Source organism: Alexandromys fortis, unplaced genomic scaffold, assembly GCF_014885135.2.
Source record: "Alexandromys fortis isolate MF-2015 unplaced genomic scaffold, M_Fortis_MF-2015_v1.1 scaffold_70, whole genome shotgun sequence".
NCBI lineage: Eukaryota > Metazoa > Chordata > Mammalia > Rodentia > Cricetidae > Alexandromys > Alexandromys fortis.
The window spans coordinates 2444717-2468648 of NW_026067955.1; the positions used below are offsets into that span (position 1 = coordinate 2444717).

The 23932-nt window shown below is 37.2% G+C and overlaps 1 protein-coding gene across 2 annotated transcripts in view; it reads right to left on the reverse strand.

The window, feature by feature from the left end:
- Positions 1-23932, reverse strand: part of Arih1 (ariadne RBR E3 ubiquitin protein ligase 1) — a 107903-nt gene that overhangs the window by 53403 nt on the left and 30568 nt on the right. For both annotated transcript variants that reach the window (XM_050151840.1, XM_050151839.1), the window contains exons 2-3: positions 13785-13852; positions 669-813 (exon numbers count right to left, since the gene is read on the reverse strand). In XM_050151840.1, the coding sequence (XP_050007797.1) occupies positions 669-813; positions 13785-13852 (213 nt within the window). The remainder of the gene's footprint in view (positions 1-668; positions 814-13784; positions 13853-23932) is intronic.

Here is a 23932-nt window from a genome sequence, read left to right on the forward strand (position 1 = left end):
ACATCTAAAATTCTAACACTAACAATGAGAAATCTTCAACAGAAAACACCTGATAACCACTCAACTACAAGAAAATCGGTCTATTAAATGTCATGCTGATGGTCATAATTATTAAATTCAAAGTTCAATTCCAAGCAACTGAACATCTTTACACTACAAACATAATTTTCCTATAGTTACTCAATAAACCTTTGACATTTTAAAAAGAAATACCTATTATTTGGTTCTATTCTGTTCTAATTCTACCCCCACTTGCCATTTTTAAGAATCTATATCAGACTAGATTAATATAGTGAGGAATATGAAGTCCTGAAAGTACTCTAAAAAATGTATAAGGATTTTGACTATTTGAAACAATAAATTTTGAATGTATTTTAAGCTGTATAAAAACCATTTATATACTGTTGATCTATTTATTACACAGTCTCCAAATGGTGGTAAAATAAACTCCAGAAAGAATCAATGACAACTTGGAAAAGTCTGAAAAACAAACAGTACAGGAACGGGAAGAGAACTAGGACATTCCTTTTCCTTTCCTTATTCTTAAACCTACTAATGGGCTACAGAAATAGTTACTGGTCCCAGGCTTTCAGACTGTCCTTTGTTTAAGTAATGGAAGTTGATTTACCCTCTGACATAGTGCTAGCCTTAAACTACCAGGTACTCACCGAGTTAGGGTAGTTCAAGTAGCAGATCTGACAAGGCATATCCTGTGCTGATGACCTTGTATTCATCTGGCGTGTTCGAGACTTTTTACTTGGATTAATTACATGACACTCAGCAAAGAGCTTCTCCAGGTTTCCATCAAAGTACCTGCATTATTTAAACAGAAAGGATGAGAGCCCAGCAAATAGCACAATTAAAGAGCTCTCAAAAAAAAAAAAAAAAAAAAAAAAACCTGACTTCCTGTAAGGAAAGATCAATGAACTAAACTAAAATAAACCAAGATCAAACCCATTCTGGTCAAGACAGGAAAATGGCTAAATGACAGCAAACAGAGGATGTGCGTGTGAGGTTGACTTTTGGCTTTTCTTTTAACTTTGTTTTTAAGTAGGCACTTTGAAAGGTTAAGCAATTAGCATTTAACACAACTGTAACTAAAATTTTAGAATAAAAGCTGGGCTACAGTCACTATTACCTGTGAAGAGTAATGCTATTTTAAAATTAGGCTGTATTTTATACAAATGAAATTTACTTTAGTAATAATTTTAAACTAGTTTATAAGAGGCAATGATTATATGTCTCACTGTAAACAATACTTGCTTTCCACAAATTCCTCTGAATTATTTCTTTAACATACTGAGAAAGGAGAAGAAATGAAACAGTGTATCTTAAAACAATTACATCACATAAATTATATGCCTATAGAGCAAATGGTGAACTACTTGGTGGATTATAATGGTAAATGCCAAGGAAAATGTTTCCCAAATGAGTCGTGGTCCCCAGTCCTCTGAAATATCTTTTTGGTTTTTTTTTTTTTTTTTTCCAAGACAAAGCCCCACTATGTAGCTCTTGCTGGAACTCACAGATTCTCCTGCCTCTGCCTCCCACGTGCTGGAATTAAAGGCATGTACCACTACACACGGCCTGAAATATCTTAGTATTTAAAAAGGAAAACAAGATGTAAATAAAAATATTAATAAAGAATATGCTCAATTATGTTTTTAGCTTTACCCAAGGCTGAAATTACTATTATGTTTGTTAAGCGTGCAAGCTCCTGAATGTGTGTGTAGGCCAAAGGTAAACTTTGGTTATTGTTTGCTTTCTGCTTTGTTTTTTGAGACAGAATTTCTTACTGAACCTGGAGCTTACCATTTCGGCTGTACAGACTGGAGAGCAAGCTTCAGGGATATCAGTCTCTGCCTACTAGCACTATGGTTATAGATATGCATCATCACACCCAAGTTCTTGTTCTTTCAATGTAGATACTGAGGATCTGAACTCAGGTACTGATGCTCACCAGGCACTACCCATTGAGACATCTCAACCAAGATTTCCAGTATTTTTTAAATTCCTTAATTACATGAGTGTTTATTGGGGGGGGGGGGGGCTTGTAGAGTCAGTTCTCTCATTTTACCATGTGGGTCCTAGGGCATCTAATTTAGGTATTCCAACTTGGCAGCAAGCACCTTTATTTGCTGAGTGATCTCACCAATCCAGGTTTCCAGTATTTCTTAATGAAGGTTTTCTTAAGCATTTATGAAAAGTATAGAAATAGATGTTTCTATAGAAAATTCACTCATCCAAGAACAAATCATATTATGACTCTTCTAAGATTAATAAGTATCTTTTTAAGTATTTTAACTATAGTATTTATCAAGAAATATTCAAACCATCAATCAAAATGTCAACATGCTATAAAGGAAACTAGTAAATTTAAAGTTGTCAGTAATTCACGTAAATACACATTATGCGAATTACTGACACCTAAAACAATGTGATTCAGATAATGAGAAAAAAATCCAGCAAAATCAAAAATGTTTTGTCTTATAAATTTTACCTGAGAAACATAAGTTCAAATTTTATATAAAAGGAGAAAGAATACACTAAACACAAATTTCCTAAAACATCCTTTCCTAAAAAGAAAAATGATGTTAATAAAAACAAACTTTGGCTACCCTAAATTACAACATGGAATTGGTGGACTCTCCATACTTTAGTTAACATTCTAGACAACATTTCATGCATACACAGCCACATAGATATATCAATAGTGTACCATACTCTTTGTGTACATACAGCACTCATTTCTTCACTAAACAATATTTAGCAGACATTTGTCAATCAATACATATCAGCACAGTGTTTCATCTTTGTATGTAAATACTGTAATATACTGAATAAACCCTATACTGAAGGGCACTTAGATGGTCCACATATATACTATATGTGTGTATGTATGTATGTACGTACACACAACTACAGTTGAATAATGCCTCTTCACATTTCTTTCCACTACAAATGACTCCCTGTAAGGTCTGTGTACAATTTTTGATAAAATATAACTTCTATTATTCTATGAATTTATGACAAAGCTAACTAATTTTTTCACAGTTCTAAACTTTGTGCGGTATTCAATTTATTGTTAATCATTGGGGAAAATATCAAAGCAAACCTACACACTTCAAACTTGTGTTGCTCCCAGATCAACTACCTATTCACTAACACACTATTTATGAACATGTTCCATGAACATGGGCAAGGATTTTTTTCTTCTCTTCAAGTCACTAAAGTATAAGTCTAATAATCACTTTTAAAGCTATTAATGAGACATCCGATCTTCTTTAGAATATGCAATATACTTTTATTTTTTTGAAAGTAATATACATTTTGATGCTTTAAAGACTACATTTTTCAGTTTCATTACTATTTATTGTTTGAGTTTATGGTTTTTGTTTTTTTAAACTTCACGCTTATGCCTCCTGAGTGTGAAGAACACAGGTACACATCACTATACTTGGTTTACTATGTTTTAAAGGGTGGATTTCTTTTCATCAGATGTCTTCAAGTCTAAAATGCTTTGGACCCGAAATATCATGATTTTACAAGAAGAAATTTTCATGTAGGTAAAATTTTCCATCTTTTAAGGTGTCATCATTCAAAGGTTCACAAAGATTTAGACATGCTAAAGTATTTTTGAGCAAAACAAAACAGGGGTTAAGACATGGCTCAGTGTTTAAAAGCACTGGCTGCTCTTCAGAGAACTGGGGCTTGATTCCCATCACCTACATGGCAGCTCACAACCTTCTGTAACTCTTGTTTCAGAAAATCCAATGCCCTCTTTTGGCTTTCATAGGCAACATACACACACACACACACACACACACACACACACAATCAAAATAAATCTTTTTTTTTTAAGTATTTACCAAAAAAAAAAAAAAAATGCTTCACGTGTTACCTCCTGCCTATAATCCCAGCACTTGAAAGGCAGGGATAAGAGGATGGCCAGCTATAGCAACACAGCAATATCCTGTCTCTAAAAAGGGAGTTAAGGGTTGCATGGTGACAACCACCTTTAACAGCCAATACTCAGGAGAAAGAGGCAGAGGGATCACTGAGTATGAGGCCAGCTTGCTCTAAATAGCAACTTCAAAGCTAGCCAGGACTACATAAAGACCCCATGTTTTAAAAACAAAAAATAAACCAAAAACATTTTCTATTCCATCTCCCCACAGCAGGCAGTCCACCAGTGTGAGAAAAGTGTTTGTTAAGCAAGGAGCCTGGGTTGCCTGAGGCAAGGCTCCCTGAAAGAAAGGGAGGAGGTAGGGAGAGAGTCAGAGGGAGAGAGAAAAATAGTATCTTAGAATCAATTGGAGAGGCATTTATTTTGCATGGGAATTGATAGAATTGTATATACACTGATACTTTACCAATCTGGAAAACTCTCATCCCAAAGACTATCTCTCATTCTCTCCTCTTCTATATTTTTCATCTTTTATTAGATAGCTTCTGAATCTTAGCTTAGTCTGCTCCCATTTACTATAAATTTTCACTAAGTTACCATTATTTTATATTTCAGTTACAGAAATTGACTTTGACATCTGAAAGACAGTTTGTACTCATCTTTCCTAGTGATAGCACACTTGATTTAGTCTATGGCAATTCTAGTATTTGAAGTCCCTGGTTTGGCAGGTTTAATTAGAAAACTAAACTAAAGGGGCCAGCAAGATGGCTCAAAAAGGAAGGATTCTTGCCATCAAGGTCTGAAAATCTGCCTAAAATTCAAGTGCTGGAAAGAATCAACTCCCACAAGTTTTCCTCTAACCTCTACATGCATGAACACATACATACACTTTTGCATGCGTGTGCGCACTCACACACACAAGTAAATAAGCAAACAAAGTTGGGGGGAGTAAAATAAGTAGTTTGAGGTCTTAAGTTTGTTGCTGATAGGGAAAAAGAGACAATAACAGTTTGTGATCATCTTAACACAAGTTTAAAGCTTTAGATTTTCTAAGCCACTTCACTGATGTAAGTCCAGGCTTCACAAAAGTAGTGTATCAAATTCGACCATACTTCACTGGCCTGGTACTCCTTCTTAGCTCCATTCTTCATCCAACTAACTCTTCTGGATTAGTATTACAGACTGGGAATCTTGGCTTATCTTCTCCAGATTCAGGCTTCGTTGAGCCTTCCCATCCAATTCTGTATTACTAACACTTTTATGTTCTAATTTTTTTTTCATCCAACAAGAAGCCATAACTTTACTAGTGATAAAAACAGTACAAATTTCGAACCAAGCTGCAGTTCCACCTTTGAAACACCAAAAAGGGGGGAGAGGATGGGGAGTGTCCTCTCCGTCAAATAGTTACATTGTTAATTCCATAATAGCATTTACAATATCATTACTGTTGTTTTTCAGGGCTCGGAAAAGGCTCTGGACACATTCGCCTGTGACATGACCAATTCTATGTCCTTAACTTCCACACCTGTCTCATCAACCTCTTCCTCCTCACTCTCCTCTTGTACTGTCGGAGTCTGAGTATTTTCTTGAATGTTTGAAACAGCTTCACCTTGAACTCTGAACTTCTCAGCAGCTGCTAACTGTAAAATATGTTTCAGGATTTCATCTAACCATTCCCATTATCTTTAGGGGAAGAGCCCAAATTACTAGCAGGTTCCCTGAATATCCTTTATTTTTCTTTCACATAAAATTCTACGTCACTTCTACCTAATCTTTCCTACCTACTTAACTGTCATTGCTCATACTAGGCCAATATTTTCCTTTAATCTAGGTGTGTGTATGTGTGTGTTTGTTGTTTTCTGAGACAGGGTTTCTCTGTTATTATCTCTAGCTGTCCTGGAACTCAATCTATAGTCTAGACTGGCCTGGAAATCACACCAATCTGCATCCCCTGCCTCCCTGAGTGCTGGGATTAAAGGCGTGCACCGGCACCACCATCTGGATAATCTAGAGTAATATTAAAACTACTTTTCTTAAAAACTTCCTGAGCTGAGCGTGGTGGCTCATACATTTAATCCCAGAACTCAGAAGGCAGAGGCAGGTGTACGTCTCTAAATTCAAGGTCAGCCTGGTCTACATAGTAAATTCCTGGACAACTAGGGCTACAAATAAAATTTTACATTTTCCCTTCTCTTTCTTTAGCCACTGTGTATTGTTCAATACATGCTCTTTAACTTTCTTCCCTTGCTTGGTTCTTTTTTCTACCAGAAATGCGTAAGTTCTCATGTTTCCATATCCTCCATAACCCCAACAAATGTCATTCAACAATGAATGTTTTTCTACCCAGATCAGAGGTAGTTTGTTTATTCCCAAACAATGCTAAGTACCGTGACGAAAAAGACTGCTGTCTGTCCGCTAAATACCACACCAACTCAACCTGTATTGTAGACATAACTGATACATTTCCAAAGATTATTGTACTTTATGGAGCCTTGAGAAAGCAGATAAACTACGGAAAACAGCAAAGAAAAAACATTTGTGGGAGATTGTATTGTTTTGTGTTTTGTTTTGAGTCAGGGTCTTACAAGGTATCCCAAATTGGCCTCGGATTCTCAATCCTCCTGCCTTAGCCTTTCTAGTACAGGCATTACAGACATGTACGAACACACTAGCTAGGAAAAATCACTTTAGATAAAGTAACTAACAAAGAAAATTGCTTCAAGATCATACATCTAATAAGTGGAGCAACAGAAATTCTAGGTTTACACTACAGAGTGATGAGACATTTTTCTATTTCCATCCACAACTGTCAAAAACAACTGAACAGGAAAAAAAATTTACACTATAAAAGAATGACAAATGTCACTTTAAAAGCAAGGTTTCTGAAAAACCAAATTCACATGAAACATGTTAGAGAGACAGCTAAGAAAAGCTCTAGTAGTATCATAGACATAAGCACTAACTTTACCCCAACCACTTCACTAAGTAGGTGTTAGTATTTCATAACAAAAACACAAAGCCTTTTGAAATACAAGTCAGGAAAGGATGACACCATCCTTAGGAATACTTTTCTTTCCTCTGCTCTGAAGTAGTAAGCTTAAGAACAACAAAACCTGGGAAAGACAAGGAAGTGGTAGCACACACTAGAGCCCTAGGACTTGGAAGTCTGAGTAACGTTTACCTCAACCATGAATCTGTGAGACTAGCATGGACAAACATAGTAAGACCCCCACCTCAAACACTTGCATCTCTTTTCACTTTATACCTTCCAGTTAATTCATTAACACCCATTTTATATACTCACAACTAAAATGACTTAAAACTTACAAAGTAGTCACTATAACTCTGAAATGCCAAGGGAAAATAAAAAGAGTGTTTCACTTGTTTTGAACTCTAAAAGGAATTCCATTTTTGGTGTCTTGTTCTAAAATCTGTACAAATAAAACATGATTAACACTCATGTCACAATGTTTAATAAAGTTTTATTTAAGAACAGAAAATAGTTGACTAAAATATTTTCTAGAGCCAGTGAAATGCTTTGGTGGGTTCAGATACTTGCTATCAAACCTGGTAACTTTAGTCCAGTTTCTGGAAACCACGGGTCAACCCTTGGAACTCGCAGTCACTGGCTCGGATCGAATTGACTCTCCTAGTTTTTCCTGTTCTTCAAAGCCCAAAGCCAGTGTCTAGAATTATTCAAGAATTTTGAAACCACACACACACACACACACACACACACACACACACTTCATCTGTAGAGGCCAGGACAACTTGCAGAAATTTTTTTTTTCTTCCACAGTTCTAAGGATCAAACTCAGAACATCAGGCACACATAGCAAGTGATTTTTACCTGCTAAACCATTTTGCCAGAACCCTTTTAAAGCTTTTATTCTACTGATGTACAATATGAAAACAGAAACCATGACACAAAGTAGAAAGGTTAGTTAGAAGAGGCTTTTTTTAGTCTTGGCTCCCAAAAAGAAGAGAAAGAACAACTCAGGTTTGCTCTCCCCTCCTTTCTCTGGGGGACTCAGCAGTTTATAAAAACCTTAGCACTGAAAGAAGGTTCAAGGGAGAATTCAACAGAGAAAGAGATAACCATCTTTCAGATGCTGCACCCTCAGTGTCCCATGCCCCTATGCTGACAAAAGTCGAGCAGTAATGTCTGTGCCCCAGGCAGCAACTGGGCCTCCACCTCCACTTAAACAGTACTTCTTGTGCTTTTCTGGTAGCACAGCCTTCATATCTGATTCTCTGTCTGTAAATAAAATATTTTTGGGAAGTGGCAGACCTATCTGCTCTTAAACAGGTAACAAGAAATCCTTTGCCATAGCCTCCCAGGTAACTGGACATTAATGCCTTGTTTCTCAATGTCTTTTCCACTTAGCCTCTTAAAATTTGTTTTTAACTGCTAACTCTACTATACTAGAAAATGAAGAGGCTTAAGATCTGGGGTAATGGGAGCAATATCACATAAGAACTATGAGTGCAAGATAGTCCAGGAGCATGAGAAAAACCGGGAAAGTACAGAAAATCCCATTTAAATTATTGGTATTGAACAGAAGAGAAAGACATGGGGGGTGTGGAGAACACAGGCAGACACAGAGGGAAAGAGACAAAGAGGGAGAGGAACAGAGCAATGCACTTAATGGTGGAGCTTCTGCTTGGCATGCACATGCCTCCTGGGCTTGATTCCCCAGCACAACAAAAGAAAACTAAGAAAGGAAAAAAGTCTGAGAAGCTGTTATAACAATGGAAGACAATGAATTTATAAAATTACCCTTTCTCTACCCTTTATCAAAAATGTATAATTTTAAAGAATAAATCACATATATTTTTACAATGTGGCATATTTATTTAACTATAGACTAAGAGGCACAGAGACAAATAGGAGGAATTAAAAATGTTTTATTTCCCTTAAAGTACCATGAACTCCAGGCACTATGGCTCATTGATGAGTAATCAAAAGATACACTAATATGGTTTGTTATATTAGAAGAAAACTGAAAACATTTCACAATTTTGAGAAAAATAATGTAAGTACATCAAAATAAGCAGAAACAATACCTAAATACAATTTGTGTGTTATTTCGGGTGTAAAGCTAGCCGTGCGGGAGCCGGACGGCACGAAAATCAGACCCGCTCGCCTCATCACTACAGTTGCCAGCTCTCCATCCCTTTTCTTTGGGGGATAAGTTTGAGTGTAAAGCTCATACTGGTTTAGAACTCAACATATAACCAAGGTCTCTGACTCTTAATAACTTCTGCTTCAACCTCCCAACTGCTGGGATTATAGGCATGTGCCCATGATACCTGGCCTTTTTTCCTTGAGGAGCAGGGTGCTAACTATGGAGTCTTGACTGGCCTGAAGCTCACTATGAGACTAGATTTGAACTCAAGAGACTTCCCTGCCTCTGCCTCCGAAGTGTTGGAATTAAAGGTGTGTCATCATGTCGGCATTTTGCCAGTTTTTAATCAGGTTGTTTTGTTGTTGAGTTCTAAGACTTCTTTGTGTATTTGGGTTACAAGTCCTTTCTTTAACAGCAAACTATTTTTGTCTTTGATATTTCCATTTTCAAAATTTACTTTAAAATTTTCTGTTTTATATATTTTTTAATTCTCTATCTCAGTCATGCCTGCTTTTATGCTAAATATCCTACCTGTCTGAGTTTATTTTTCTAACTTTATGTTTCAAAAGCTTGATCCCATTTCACCTCGTTATTTTTTTTATAATAAATACACTTAAAACTGAACATTTTCATGTACCTTTTCTTTTCTCTTCAGACACATCTCATATCTTTATGTATTCTCATTTACTTCCAATTATTTTGGTACATGGACAGTCAACAGTTGAACACAGTGGCTCGCCTTGGTAATCTCAACACTGAAGAGGATGTGGCAGGAGAACTGTATGAGTTTGAGGACCACCTAGGTATACAGTGAGTTCCTGGACAGTCTGGTGTACACGAACAATGCCAACCCTTGTCCCAAAAGAAAAAAAAGTTTAAAAAAAAAAAAAACATGTACCTCCCCCAAATTTCACAAGAATAGTTAATAGTTAATAATGTTAGTGAGAGAAATAAGGCAACTAATAGTTCCCATAAAACCGAGTAACGTTATAAAGAGAATAGCTCACAGTTTGGGGGTGGGGGGGCACCACTCAAGACAGCTAAAGACCAGAAAAGATAAAGAAAAATGACTCAATTTAAAAATAATGTTCAGATGTAGTGGGTCACACCTGTATTCCCCATTACACAGGAAGATTCCTGTAAGTTTCAGCCCAGTCTGGACATATAGCAAGTCCAGGCCAGTCAAGTATATATTCAGTGACAAATGGTCTTTGGGGACTAGGGAAGCAGCCCAAGATGGTGATGTGTATCCATAAAACCAGCACTCAGAAATGTAGGCAGGATCACAAGGCCAGAAGGGGCTGCATGAGACCCACTACAATGAGATGGCTCAGAAGTTTAAAAAATGCTTGCTGCCATATATGATGAAATGAGTTAGATCCCAGGGACTTACATAAGAGAAAAATGAACACGAGTAGCTGTCCTCTGACCTCTACATGTCATACATTAATATACAGACACACATAAATGACTGCCCCCCAAAAAAGACTTTTTTTAAAGAATCAAGAAATCAGGGATAGAGAAACAGCACTAGCTACTGCTTACCAAAAATATAAATTATCATCAACTTATCAAGCTGAGTGGGAAAGAGTAAAGGATAAAGAACAAATATGTGCTTTTATCATACAGAAAAAGGATACAGACATTGTACCCATATATAAGTATCATTTTATGACTGTGTATAAAAACTATTAGGAAAGCTGAAACGTCAAACATGAACATGCTCAACCCACCTCTTCTCCTCTCCTCTTCCCCCTTTTCCCTTCCTTCTATCCCCGCCCCCACACTGCCAAATTTGTCAGGCGATCTTGTCTGTTTCCAGTTTCCAGGTGGGCCTATATATGTTTTTCTTTGGGTTCACCTTGTTACTTAGCTTCTCTGGGATCATGAACTATGAGCTCAATGACCTTTGTTTATATCTAGTATCCACTTATGAGTGAGTACATACCATATTCATCTTTTTGGGTCTGGGTTACTTCACTCAGGATAGTGTTTTCTAATTACATCCATTTGCATGCAAAATTCAAGATGTCACTGTTTATTACTGCTGAGTAGTAGTACTCTAATGTGTAAATGTGCCACAATTTCTTTATCTTCAGATAAGGGGCATCTAAGCTGTTCCCAGGTTCTGGTCATTACAAATAATGCTGCTATGAACATAGCTGAACAAATAATAGTTGAGATGCAGGAAGGACAGATATGAGAGCAAAGACAAAGATATCTTGATTGAGGGAGCCATTATGGGGCTAGCAAGAAACCTGGCTCTAGAAAACTTCCCAGGAATCCACAAGGATGACCCCAGATAAGACCTCAAGCAACAGAGGAGAGGGTTTCGGAACTGGCCTTGCCCTGTAGTCAGACTGATGATTATCTTAAGTATCACCATAGAACCTTCGTCCAACAACAGATGAAAAAAGAGGCTGAGACCCACATCAGAGCACTGGACTGAGCTCCCAAGATTCAGTCAAGAGTGAAAGGAATGAGAATATGAGCAAAGAGGTCAAGATCATGAAGGGTTCATCCACTGAAACAGTTTACCTGAGCTAATGGGAGCTAACCAACTTCAGCTGGACTAGGAAGGAAGAAGCATAGAACCAAACTAGTCCCTTTGAATGTGGTTGACAGTTGTATGGCGGGGGAAGACTGAGGGGCCACTGGCAGTGGCACTGGGATTTATCTTTACTGCATGTACTGGCTATTTTGGATCCTATTCTCTTTGGATGTATACCTTGCTCAGCCTAGATGTAGTAGAGAGGACCTTCGATTTTCTACAAAGTGCCTTACCCTCTCTTAGGATTAAATGGGGTGAATGGGAGGGTGTGTGGAAGGAATGGGAAAAGGGGAGAGTGGGAATTTAAACTGGTATTTTAAAAATAAAAACTAATAAATTAAAAATCACTCCGAACATCCCCCCAAAAAACCATGAACATCAGTAGAGAATAAAAGAAAACCAACCCAGGCAGTGGTGGCACACACCTTTAATCCCAGCACTCGGGAGGCAGAGGCAGGCGGATCTCTGTGAGTTCGAGGACAGCCTAGTCTACAAGAGCGAGCTCCAGGACAAGCTCCAAAGCCACAGAGAAAAAAAAAAAGCCAAAATAAGAAAGAAAACCAATGATGTCAACAAAATAAACAAACAAAAATATGGTAGAGTACAACTTAAAATAGAAGTCGCAAAATCTAAACAGAAATTATAAAACAGGAATATATATATTTAGAGCTTTTAAATTTCTTTAAAAGTTACCTTTATTTTGTTTAGAAAAGTTGTATTTAAAAACAAATAATCAATGAAGGGTGAATATTCAGAATTATAAAATACATAAAATGCTTTAAAATGAAACATAACAGTAATAACAAAGTATAGTATTTAAGTGGAAAATGTTTTCAGCAGTGTTACAAAAGAAAACTCAAGACTATAATGCAAATTGAAAACTTTTTCTTGAAAGTTATCATAAAATAAACCTCAAAGTAAGTGACAATAAAATTAAGAAACACCACTGACAAAAGATAGCAAGACACATTTGGGGGGTGAGGAGGTCAGAATAGTTAAGTATTTATCCTTCACAAGCTCAGGGAAAATTAAATGCAATGCACTTAAGACAAGGCTTTAGAGACCAACAAATAAGTTCAAGTCTTTGTTATAAAACTAAGCTGAATAACTTAAGATTCAAAACAAATTTCCACATCAAGTAAGTGGAGGCAACAGTTTCTCATACTAAAAAAACTATGAGGAGAAAGGGCATGGGGGCTCATGCCTTTAGTCCCATCAGAGACAGAGTCGGGGACAGGAAGATCTGTGTGAGTTTGAGGCCAGTCTTTTCTACATAGTGTTCAAGCTAGCCAGAGCTTCTAAAAACAAAACAAAAAGACAACCAAAAAGCCATCAAAAGAATTAAATCAAATAGTATCTAACAGAAAGTTCTCAATAATTTACTATTAAATTATAACTCATATATAAGGTGTATAAAATGAGTCACATTTCTAATATTACTTAATATGAGACTTACACAGCACTTTGAATATGAAAGTAGAATGGAAAATTTTTCCATTCATTTCTCACAACACTCATCAGTTCCCAACAACAAGCTGCAATTTTTGCAATTAAGATTGCTAATAAAGTTAGTAAGAGTAAAATGAAAACCGTTACCCTGAACAACAGCCCCCAAATACCCAATCTAAGGAACCAAGGAGAAGGTTAATACTGTCAATCTCAATCTCAGTAACTTTTACTCTTTTAAAACTAGATACATTTTGAGAGGCAAACTTTGTAAAACATCCAGAACGGAATCCTGCTCTAAAATCAGAGAACCAAGCAAAGTATCTAGTTTGACAGCTAGAAAGCCTAACCAACTTCATTTTTGTTTTTTTTCTGAATAAATGTCATTTATATTCCTAATATAGATTTAAAATTCATGAATAAATCCTTAGTGACTAATAAGAAATATCTTATGTGTTCCAAGAACATTAGTAAATGCTTTTTTAAATCTACTTTTAGTTTTAATATTCAAGAAGATATATCAAATAAGCTGAAGTAAAGTTTTCTATTTCATTTCCAAAACAAAGCAGAATTTAACCTGAATTTCCTAGCACTAACCTGACTGCAAATTTTTCAATACAGGAAACAACAGCAATTACAACTTACACATTGGTTTGTTCACTATTATAAAAATCAATTTTTGCTTAAAATTCAGTTCAATGGGCTTTCTTTGTTACTTTTAAGTACAAAGCTAACAATACAAGTTCCTTACCTTTCCATTAGCTTCTCTTTATCCCAATTGAAGTGGCTAAGGAGTATTCTCGTGATAGTTGCTGGATTCTGAAGAAGAAGGGAAAAAAACATTTTGAAGTAATTGTATCTCACTGATCTTTTTTTGTATGTGTGTGCTTTTCTGTGTAATTCAGGCTGGCCTTCAATTCATACTTCTCTTGCTTAAGCATCGTAGGTGCTGGGATTACAAGAATGCACCAAACCCAGCTCTTTCACAGACATGTAAGAACTTCTACGCTAAATTTCAAGTTCCCTAATAATACAACCAAACTTCCTATCCTAATATATTTCTTTTATGTACCATTGCTGAAAGCACAAAAGCACTGCTGTACCAAGTCCCACCCACAATACCCTTTTCCTAGATAAACATGTCCCCAAGGAGATATAAATTTTTAGTTGTATGATCAAGATTATTTAAATAGTTTTCCATATAATACGGTTCAAAATAAGCCAAAAAGAAAAATGATGACAAGTAATTATTGTAGTAAGCTAATTAAAGTCACCTACACCTATAACCTCACCTGAGGAAAGAAAGAATGAGCCAGGCAGTGGTGGTGCACATCTCCTGAGTGCTGCGGATGCAGAGGCAGGCAGATTTCTGTGAGTTTAAGGCCAGTCAGAGCTGTTACAGAAAAAGAAAGAGAGAAGGAAGGAAGGAAGGAAGGAAGGAAGGAAGGAAGGAAGGAAGGAAGGAAGGAAGGAAGGAAGGAAGGGGGGGACAGAGGGAGAGAAGAAAAAAGGAGGGAGGGAGGGTAGGTGGGAGAGAAAGAAAAGAAGCCAGTCCATACTACATAGCAAGACCCTATCTTGAAAAGCAAACCAAAAATATAAGGCATTGGGTAATTTGTTGCACTGAGTACTTAACAGACTACTGAATCAGCACTCTAAATATAATGAATGAAATCTCTAAGACCAAAGTATTGAATTGTTCAAAGTTATCCAAAGTGTGTTAGACACATTTAACCAAACGAACAAAGTATCTGTACCATGCAATGAAAGACACAGTGTGTACTCCTGGAGTGCTTTCACATTAGGTTATTTATAGAAGGAAAAGTTACAACTCTGAAATCAAAGTTTCCTGTTGTCACAAAAATTCCCTCTTGCCATTAAACTAGCAAGTTTACTACTAGAACACACCACTTTCAAAACTGAAAACATAATGGGGCATGGTGTGCTGGCTCACCTATACTCTTAAAACTTGGGTGGCTAAGGCAGAATTCCTGAGTTCCAAGCTAGTCAGTGCCACAGAATGAGAACCTGTCTCTAAAACAGAAACTCAATAGGGCTTGAGTGATCAGGGAAATTTGATTCATTCAAAGATATGAGCGCTCATGACAGTGCAGGAAACAGAGCTTAAACTCAGATTTGTTCTACTTAGATTTCATATAAAAATTTCTACATCAAAGAGGATTTCAAAAAGTATTTCTGTAGCTTAAAATTTCCTCTCAATATGGTTAATAATGGTATTAGTTAAGTACAGATTTAAAATAATCTAATATGGGGGCTGGGGAGATGGCTCAGTGATTAAGAGCACTGGCTGTTCTTCCAGAGGACCCAGGTTCAATTCTCAGCAACCATGACAGTTCACAACTGTCTATAACTCCAGTTCCAGGGGATCGGACACCCTCACAGACAAATACAGACAAAACACCAATGCACATAAAATAAATAATTTAAAATAATCTAATCTAAAAGTATCATGAAAGGGGCTGGAGAGATGGCTCAGTGGTTAAGAGCATTGCCTGTTCTTCCAAAGATCCTGAGTTCAAATCCCAGCAACCACATGGTGGCTCACAACCATCTGTAATGAGGTCTGGTGCCCTCTTCTGGCCTGCATGCAGAATATTGTATGCATAATAAATAAATAAATATTTAAAAAACATATTTAAAAAAGTATCATGAAAGGTATCTCTAACAATACCATTTGTTGCCAAAAACAAATAAACAAACAAAAAACCACATGCATCATCCCCACCCATTCCCCCAAAAAAGCCAATCATCAAAGTAGTATTCTACGCATCCAGGCATATATTACTAGTCTATCTCTTAGTTCTTATTCAAACATCCTAAGAATCTTCTTTAAAATCATACTCCAGAAAAATATGAATCTCTAAGAGTTAAGATATAAAAAGGAAAATGACTAAACTGATCCTAAATCTTATTATGGAATCAAAATTAAGTCTAATAATAATAACTAGCCTTGCTTGATTATAACTTTATCTCTATGCTAGGTGGTGGAACACGCCTTTAATCCAGCACTTGGGAGGCAGAGGCAGAGGGATCTCTGTGAGTTCCAGGCCAGCCTGGTCTACAAGAGCTAGTTCCAGGACAGGCTCCAAAGCTACAGAGAAGCCCTATCTTTGAAAACAAACAAACAAAAACAAAAAACTTAAGATTCTCTTGCCTTAACCTCCCAAGTGCTAGGATTACAGACATACTATGTCTAACTTTAAAATCTTTATGACTATGAGAAAACTAGAATTAGGTTACAAAATTAATCTCATGCATTGATTAAGTATAAATTCTAAAGTATAATCTAGCTCTATTGCCCCTTCCACTATAACATGTAGCAGAACTGATTCATAACTAACCAGCCATGTCTTAACAGTCTTTATGTTCCCCACTAAAAGGTTATTCAGAACAAGAAGCAGTCAGAATACAAAGAAGCATTAGGAACTTCCTGGAGAACTAAAAAAAGTTCTGTATCTTAACAGTAGGTCCCATCAGTCATGAAGTATATGTTCCAAGATCCCAAGTGGATGGCAGAAACTATAGACAGTAGCAAAATCTACATACAAGTACTGGAATACTTCAACAGTTGATGATATACCCAGGTGGGCTAAGTGAGTAATAGGCAGGGAACACAATAACACTAAAACAGAAAATGGTACTAGGTTGTGGGTTGCTGTGACAGACAGACCTGACTATTTCAGAGATGACTGTTGAACTTTGGCTTGTCTTGGGGTTTCTCTTTCTGTGATGAAATACCAGGACCAAAAACAAATAAGGAAGAGAAGGATTTATGTCATCTTACAGCTTAGCTTACAGTCCATCATCTGGAGATGGCAAAGGTGTTCAAGACAGGAAACTAGAGGCAGGAACTGATGCACAGGTCACAGAGGAACATTGCTTACTAGCTTGTCCACCATGGCTTGTTCAGTCTACTTTCCTATTGCATCCAGAACCACCAATCCAGGAGAGGTGCCACCCACAAGTGAGCTGGGCCCTCCCATATCAATCAATCAATCAATCAATCAATCAATCAAATGTACCACTTGCCCATATGGCAATGTGGAGGTGCATTTTCCAGTTGAGGTTTCTCTTCCTAAATGACACTAAGTTTGTCAACTTAAAATGACATAAAACTAGCCAGGACAACCTGGAAAAGCCACCAACTACTCAGAACTCAACAGTCTGCTCTGCGAGAGCTTATAAGAATGCTGAGGGGAAAAAACAAACAAACAAACAAATAAATAAATAAATAAATAAATAAATAAAAGAATGCTGAGGGCTATGCAGATGATAGAAACCTCACCCTTGAAGTTTCAGAAAATGTTTGGGGAGTCCCTTAAGGAGTACTGGAGTTCAGCTTGGTGGCACAAGCCTTTAATCCCAGCACTCAGGAGACAGAGGCTAGGGCTATTGGATATCTATGTCTGAGGTCAGTATGGTCTACATGGCAAGTTCCAAAACACGTAGAACTGCATGGAAAGACCCTGACTCTATCGGGACCATATGATATTTTTAATTAAGTATCTGTGCTTCTGGTCAGCAGGAGCTCAAGAATTGGCTGTGATTAACAGGATACTAGACCACTAAAATGAAACCTTTGCTATGACGACAGAATTAACAATCAGCTGAGACTAAGACACCAACATAACACACAAGCCATGGTCCAAAGAGGGAGAAACATTGATTTTTCCACCTTTAGGATCCTGAAATGGGAGTACTTCATGCTGGCAGTAATGTGTAAGCACTTTCCAGGTATACTGGTTCTGAAAACATAAAGGGATCATGGGGAAATGAGGCTTGCTACCATGCAGCAGAGACCCCAGCATTTTAGAGATACCAGTACCATGAAGCAACCACAAGGATAGCAGAAGCTGTGGAGTAGAGCCAGTCTGAGTCTATGGGGCAAGTTGTGTGTGCTGCCAACAGCAGAGCTGGAGAAATGAAGCCCTTGGGAATTCAAAAGATCATTAGTGAGTCTCCACTGGACTTGGGTTTTGCTTTGATTTTTAACTGTGACCTGATTCTTCCCTCTTGGATAAAGTATTTACTTTTTTCTATTATTATTATTATTATTATTATTATTATTATTATTATTATTATTATTATTTTAAAAGAGCCCATAGTTAAAGAGACTAAAATTTTAGGGAAACTGAATACTTTTGAAAAACTTTGGATGTTTTAAAGAAACTGAATGTTTAAAATATTTGAATTTATTTTTTTATTTATTTATTTATTTATTTTAAAGACAGGGTCTCTATGTATGACCAGGCTGGCCTTTAACTTAGAGCACAAAGATCTCTCTGCCTCTGATAGGATTAAAGGCAAACACTACCTAAAACCAACTATGTGTTTGATTTTTTTTTTAAGGAGTGGGGTTAAATATTGGCATGTTTTATATTGTGATGTTAATGTTAATTAATATGACATCTTGGGGACAAGAAAGGAAAGGTCCTAGTAGAATACTGATTTGTTTGTATGTTAAGCTGACAAGGGATCAATTACTCTAGCTAATTTTATGTCAACTGACAAAAGCTAGTCCTTTGAGAAAAGAGAACTTCAATAGAGAAAATAACCCCCACCACCCCGCCTAGACTGGTCCATGAACAAGTCTGTGCCAAACCTGGTGGATAGATGGTTTTTGTGTAAGCAGTAAACTGAGAATCAAGGAAGAGCAAGTCCGTAAGCAACACTCTGTGGCTTCTGCTCCAGTTCCTGCCTCCAGGTTCCTGCTCCAGTTTCCCTCAGTGGTGAACTTATCAACTGTGAGGTGAGAAAAGTTCAAACACTTTCCTATTCAAATTGCTTTTGGTCATGGTGTTTTATCACAGCAATAGAAACCCTAAGACATCATGCATGTATATACACAAACCCAGGGAAGTGGAGGAGCATGTGCCCATGCTACTAACAGAGAACTTTGAAAATAAATAGCAGGTAGACTGAATGATGGGGAAGGTTAAAAAAAAATAAATAAATAAATAAATAAGATGGTGGTGAAGTTGTGTCTGGAAGGCAAGCCTGTAATACCAGCTACTCAAGAGGCAAAGGCTCACAAATTAAATGCCGGTCTCGGCAAATAAAAACACTTTAAAAAAGCTAGGATGTACCTCAGTAGTGATGTGCTTGCCCACAATATGACAGACCCTGAATTCAATCTTCAGCACTGTAAAGACAGATATGAATAGATGGATGGATATACGGACGTATGTACGTCAGATGAACAGGCAGATATACGGAGATAAAATGGTACTCAACATTCCATTAGGTTTTCCCAAGATGGATGGACAAACAGATGGACTGTAGATGTAGGGAAATAAGATGGTGTTAAACATTCCATTAGGTTTTCTCCTGGTTTTGACCCAAGATTGTGCCAAAGAGAAACTGTACTAAAGCTGTATATATATATGAGACTCAAAAAAAGCATAGATGCTTTCAGAACAAATTATAATTTAAATCACTACTCAAGTCCTAGGATCAACCTACACACATGGGAACAGAGGCAAATAAACCTAGCAAAAGTTTTAAAAACCAACAGGTAATGGAACCCTTGTTTACAATTATAGTCTACCCAGGTTGATTTGTCTACTAAAACAATCATCTTCAAAAATGTCCAAGATGGAATTCAAAGTAACCAGACACAACAAAAACAAATTCTTACCAATACTCAAAAGAAACAAAGTAGATTTTTAGATGACCAAGATATTACAATGATCAACGATCTTTAGGGGCCACTGAAATGGTTCAGCAGGGTAAAGGTACTTGTCACAAAGCCTGATGTGATGGAATTCACATGGTGGAAGGCGAGAACTAACTCCTACAAGCCATCCTCTGACCTACACACACACACACACACACACAAAGAGAGAGAGAGAGAGAGAGAGAGAGAGAGAGAGAAAATAGTAAAATAGTCATCTCTTGAGAGTAAACATTTGAAACCAAGTTAAATGATACAAGAGGGAAACCTGGAACTACAGAAAACAAGAAAGGCAAGGGTAAATACCTGAATAATTACCAAGAACTACTCTTCTCCTGAGTTGTTAAAAACATAAAACTGTCCTGTAAAATAAAAGAACTTCTGGAGGCATCACAATCCCTGACTTCAAACTCTACTACAAAGCTACAGTACTGAAAACAGCCTGATATTGGCATAAGAACAGACAGGAGGACCAATGGAACCAAATAGAAGACCCAGATATCAATCCACGCATCTTCGAACACCTGATCCTTGACAAAGAAGAAAAAAGAATATCAAATGGAAAAAAGAAAGCATATTTAACAAGTGGTGCTGGCATAACGGGATATCAACATGTAGAAGAATGAAAATAGGCCCCTATCTATCATCATGCACAAAACTCCAAACGGATCAAAGACCTCAACATAAAGCCAGCCACACTGAACCTCATAGAAGAGAAAGTAGGAAATACGCATTGGCACAGGAAACCACTTCCTAAATATAACCCCAGCAGCACAGACACTGAGAGAAACAATTAATAAATGGAACCTCCTGAAAATGAAAAGCTTCTCTATAAAGCAAAGAACAAGGTCAACAGGACAAAATGACAGCTTACAGAAGGGGAAATGATCTTCACTATCCCCACAAATGACGGAGGTCGGATCTCCAAAATATACAAAGAACAAGAAATTGGTCACCAAAAGAACACATAATCCAAAAAATAGAAGGAAAAAATGGAGTACAGGCATAAACAGAGAATTCTCAACAAAGGAATCTAAAATGGCTGAAAGACACTTAAGGAAATGTTCAACATCCTTAGTCATCAGAGAAATGCAAATCAAAACAACTCTGAGATTCCATCTTACACCTGCAAGAATGACCAAGATCAAAAACATTGATGACAACTCATGCTGGAGAGGTTGTGGGGAAAAGGGAACACTTCTGCATTGCTGGTGGGAATGCAAACTGGTACAACCCCTTTGGATGTCAGTGTGACAATTTCTCAGAAAGTTAGGAAACAACTTTCCCTAAGACCCAGTAATACCACTTTTGGGTATATATCCAAAGGATGCTCAATTGTGCCACAAGGACATGTGCTCAACTATGTTCATAGCAGCTTTGTTTGTCATAGCCAGAACCTGCAAACAACCTAAATGCCCCTCAATCGAAGAATGGATAAGGAAAATATGGTACATTTATACAATGGAGTACTACACAGCCGAAAAAAATAACAGCTTGAATTTTGCAGGAAAATGGATGGAGCTAGAAAACATTATTTTGAATGAGGTAACCCAGACACAGAAAAAACAATTAGAAAGAACTTAGACAACAATGAGGACACTAAAAGAGACTTACATAGATCTAATCTATATTGGAAGTAGAAAAAGACAAGATCTTCTGATTAAATGGGGAGCATGGGGACTTTGGGAAAGGGTTGAAGGGAAAGGGAAGCAGCGAAAAATGTAGAGCTTAATAAAAATCAATAAAAAAACCTGTTGAATCGAAAGTGGTAACACATCAAGGTGAGGGAAGTGTTAAATATATAAATATATGTAGAGAATAAAAAGAAAAATAGTAAAAATGATTCCAACCACATCAAAATTCCATTAAATATAAGCATTAAAAAGTAATAAACAGCGCGATGGTGGCGCACGCCTTTAATCCCAGCACTCGGGAGGCAGAGGCAGGCGGATCTCTGTGAGTTCGAGACCAGCCTGGTCTACAGAGCTAGTTCCAGGACAGGCTCCAAAGCCACAGAGAAACCCTGTCTCGAAAAACCAAAAAAAAAAAAAAAAGTAATAAACCAGCCAGGTTTTAAGTTATTATACTTAATGCATATACGGAGTTTTATAACTAACACTATTGCAATATTTAACTTGTGTGTATGTGTTGTGGCAGTCAGAGGACAATATACAGGAGTGAGCTCACTCTTCCATCATGGGATCCTAGGGATCAAACAATTAGTCAGGCTTTGGCAGTAGGTGCCTTTACCTTTTGAACTACCTTGCTAGACTAAGTTTTAAATCTTTGTCTTTTCTCAGTCTTATTACTAGGGGTGTGTTGTTTGTTTTTAAAGACAGGGTATCACTATGTAGCCCTAGCTGTCCTGGAATTCACTATGTAAATCAGGCTGTACTCCAACTAAAAGATTTGCCTACCTCTACCTCCAGTGATGGGATTTACCACCACACTAAGTTTTGATTTAAGAACAGGTCTCTTTGTAAGTCCTGGAACTCACTCTGTAGACAAGGATGGCCTGGATCTCACAGAGATCCTCCTGCCTCTGATTCTCATGTGCTGGGATTAAACTGCGTATCACTACACTTGGCTTCAGCTTTGATTTTTTTTTTCTTCAAACATATGAGTTATTTTTTTAAGATTTATTTATTTATTATGTATATAGTATTCTGCCTGCATGTATGCCTGCAGGTCATAAGAGGGCACCAGATCTCACTATAGATGGTTGTGAATTATCATGTGGTTGCTAAAAATTGAACTCAGGACCTCTGGAAGAGCAGCCAGTGCTCTTAACCACTGAGCTATCTCTTCAGCCCTGGCTTTGATTTCTAATATTGTAAGGCAACCATTTTAATCTTTTAGTTTGTTTCTTCTAGTATGTTTTCATCTTCAACAATATGCTTATAACCTTAACTATTAGTTTCCATCACAGATATTACTGATATCCTAGCAAGTTGAATCTTTCCTTGGTTTTCTTGGAAATTTCAGTTATAATGTTTAGTTAAACCATATTCATTGTTTTTAAATTCCAAGATAGAAAAGGGATTACCACAGCAGTAATAGAATTCCAGCAAAGCTACAAACAGACATAAGTTTTTCCAGTACAGAGAATGCTAAAAGCTTATCTAGCACAGTGAACCCGAAGATTCACAAAGATCTTTTTGGAATATAAAGGATATACAACCAAAAGAGAAAATCTCAGTAAGACACACAACCAGACTATTGTCAATTGTATCAGCAACAGTGAAAACAGAAGGCAGTGTCTTCCACAAACATTCCAATCTATAGGTTCCTGTCTAGACAATCTCACAATCATCCCTGAAAGAATTTCTAAAAATTATTAGGGTCACAACAAATAACATCTTTCAAAACTTTTGCAGTCAGATTTAAGTAGTCTTAAACAATAAATCTAAGAATCAAGCCAGGCAGTGGTGGTGCACACCTTTGATTCCAGCACTTGGCAGGCAGAGAAAGGCAGATCTTTGTGAGTTCTAGGCCAGTCTGGCCTACAAAACCAGTTCCAGGACAGCTAAATCTGTTAAACTGAGAACCCCAGTCTTGAAAAACCAAAAATCTAAAAATCAAAGTCTGTGACAGACACAGGCAAACAATGATAAAGTGTACAGCAGAAAATGTGTGCTAAGAAAAAGAGGGAAAGGCATGCCGATAGATTAAGTAAAAAGGGCTTCAAGTAGAGTGCAGAGTGTAGATTCAACTGACCTCAATACCTAAGTGCCCAGAGCATCTGACTGTTGGGTATGTTAGAAACCAAAGCTGCAGGTGTAACTCAACATGAAAAAACTCTGGATTCCAATCCAGCACAAACACACAAAAAAGACTAGAGATGGCTCAGGAGTTAAAAGCACTGCCTACTCTTCCAAAGGACCTAGCTTCAAATTCAAGCACCCACAGGGCAGGCCAAACTGTCTTTAACTACAGTCCCAGGGGATTTGATGTCCTCTTCTAGCCTCCATGAGCACCAGGAATGCACAGGTACATGGACATGCATGCAAACAAAATGTTTACCAATACACATTAAAAAATTAATTTTTAAAAAGCACTAATGATGCCAGGCAGTGGTGGCACATGACTTTAATCCCAGCACTCGGGAGGCAGAGGGAGATGAAATCTGTGAGTTCGAGGCAAGCTACACAGAAAAACCCTGTCTCAAAAAAAAAAAAAAAAAAAAAAAAAAAAAAAAAAAAAAA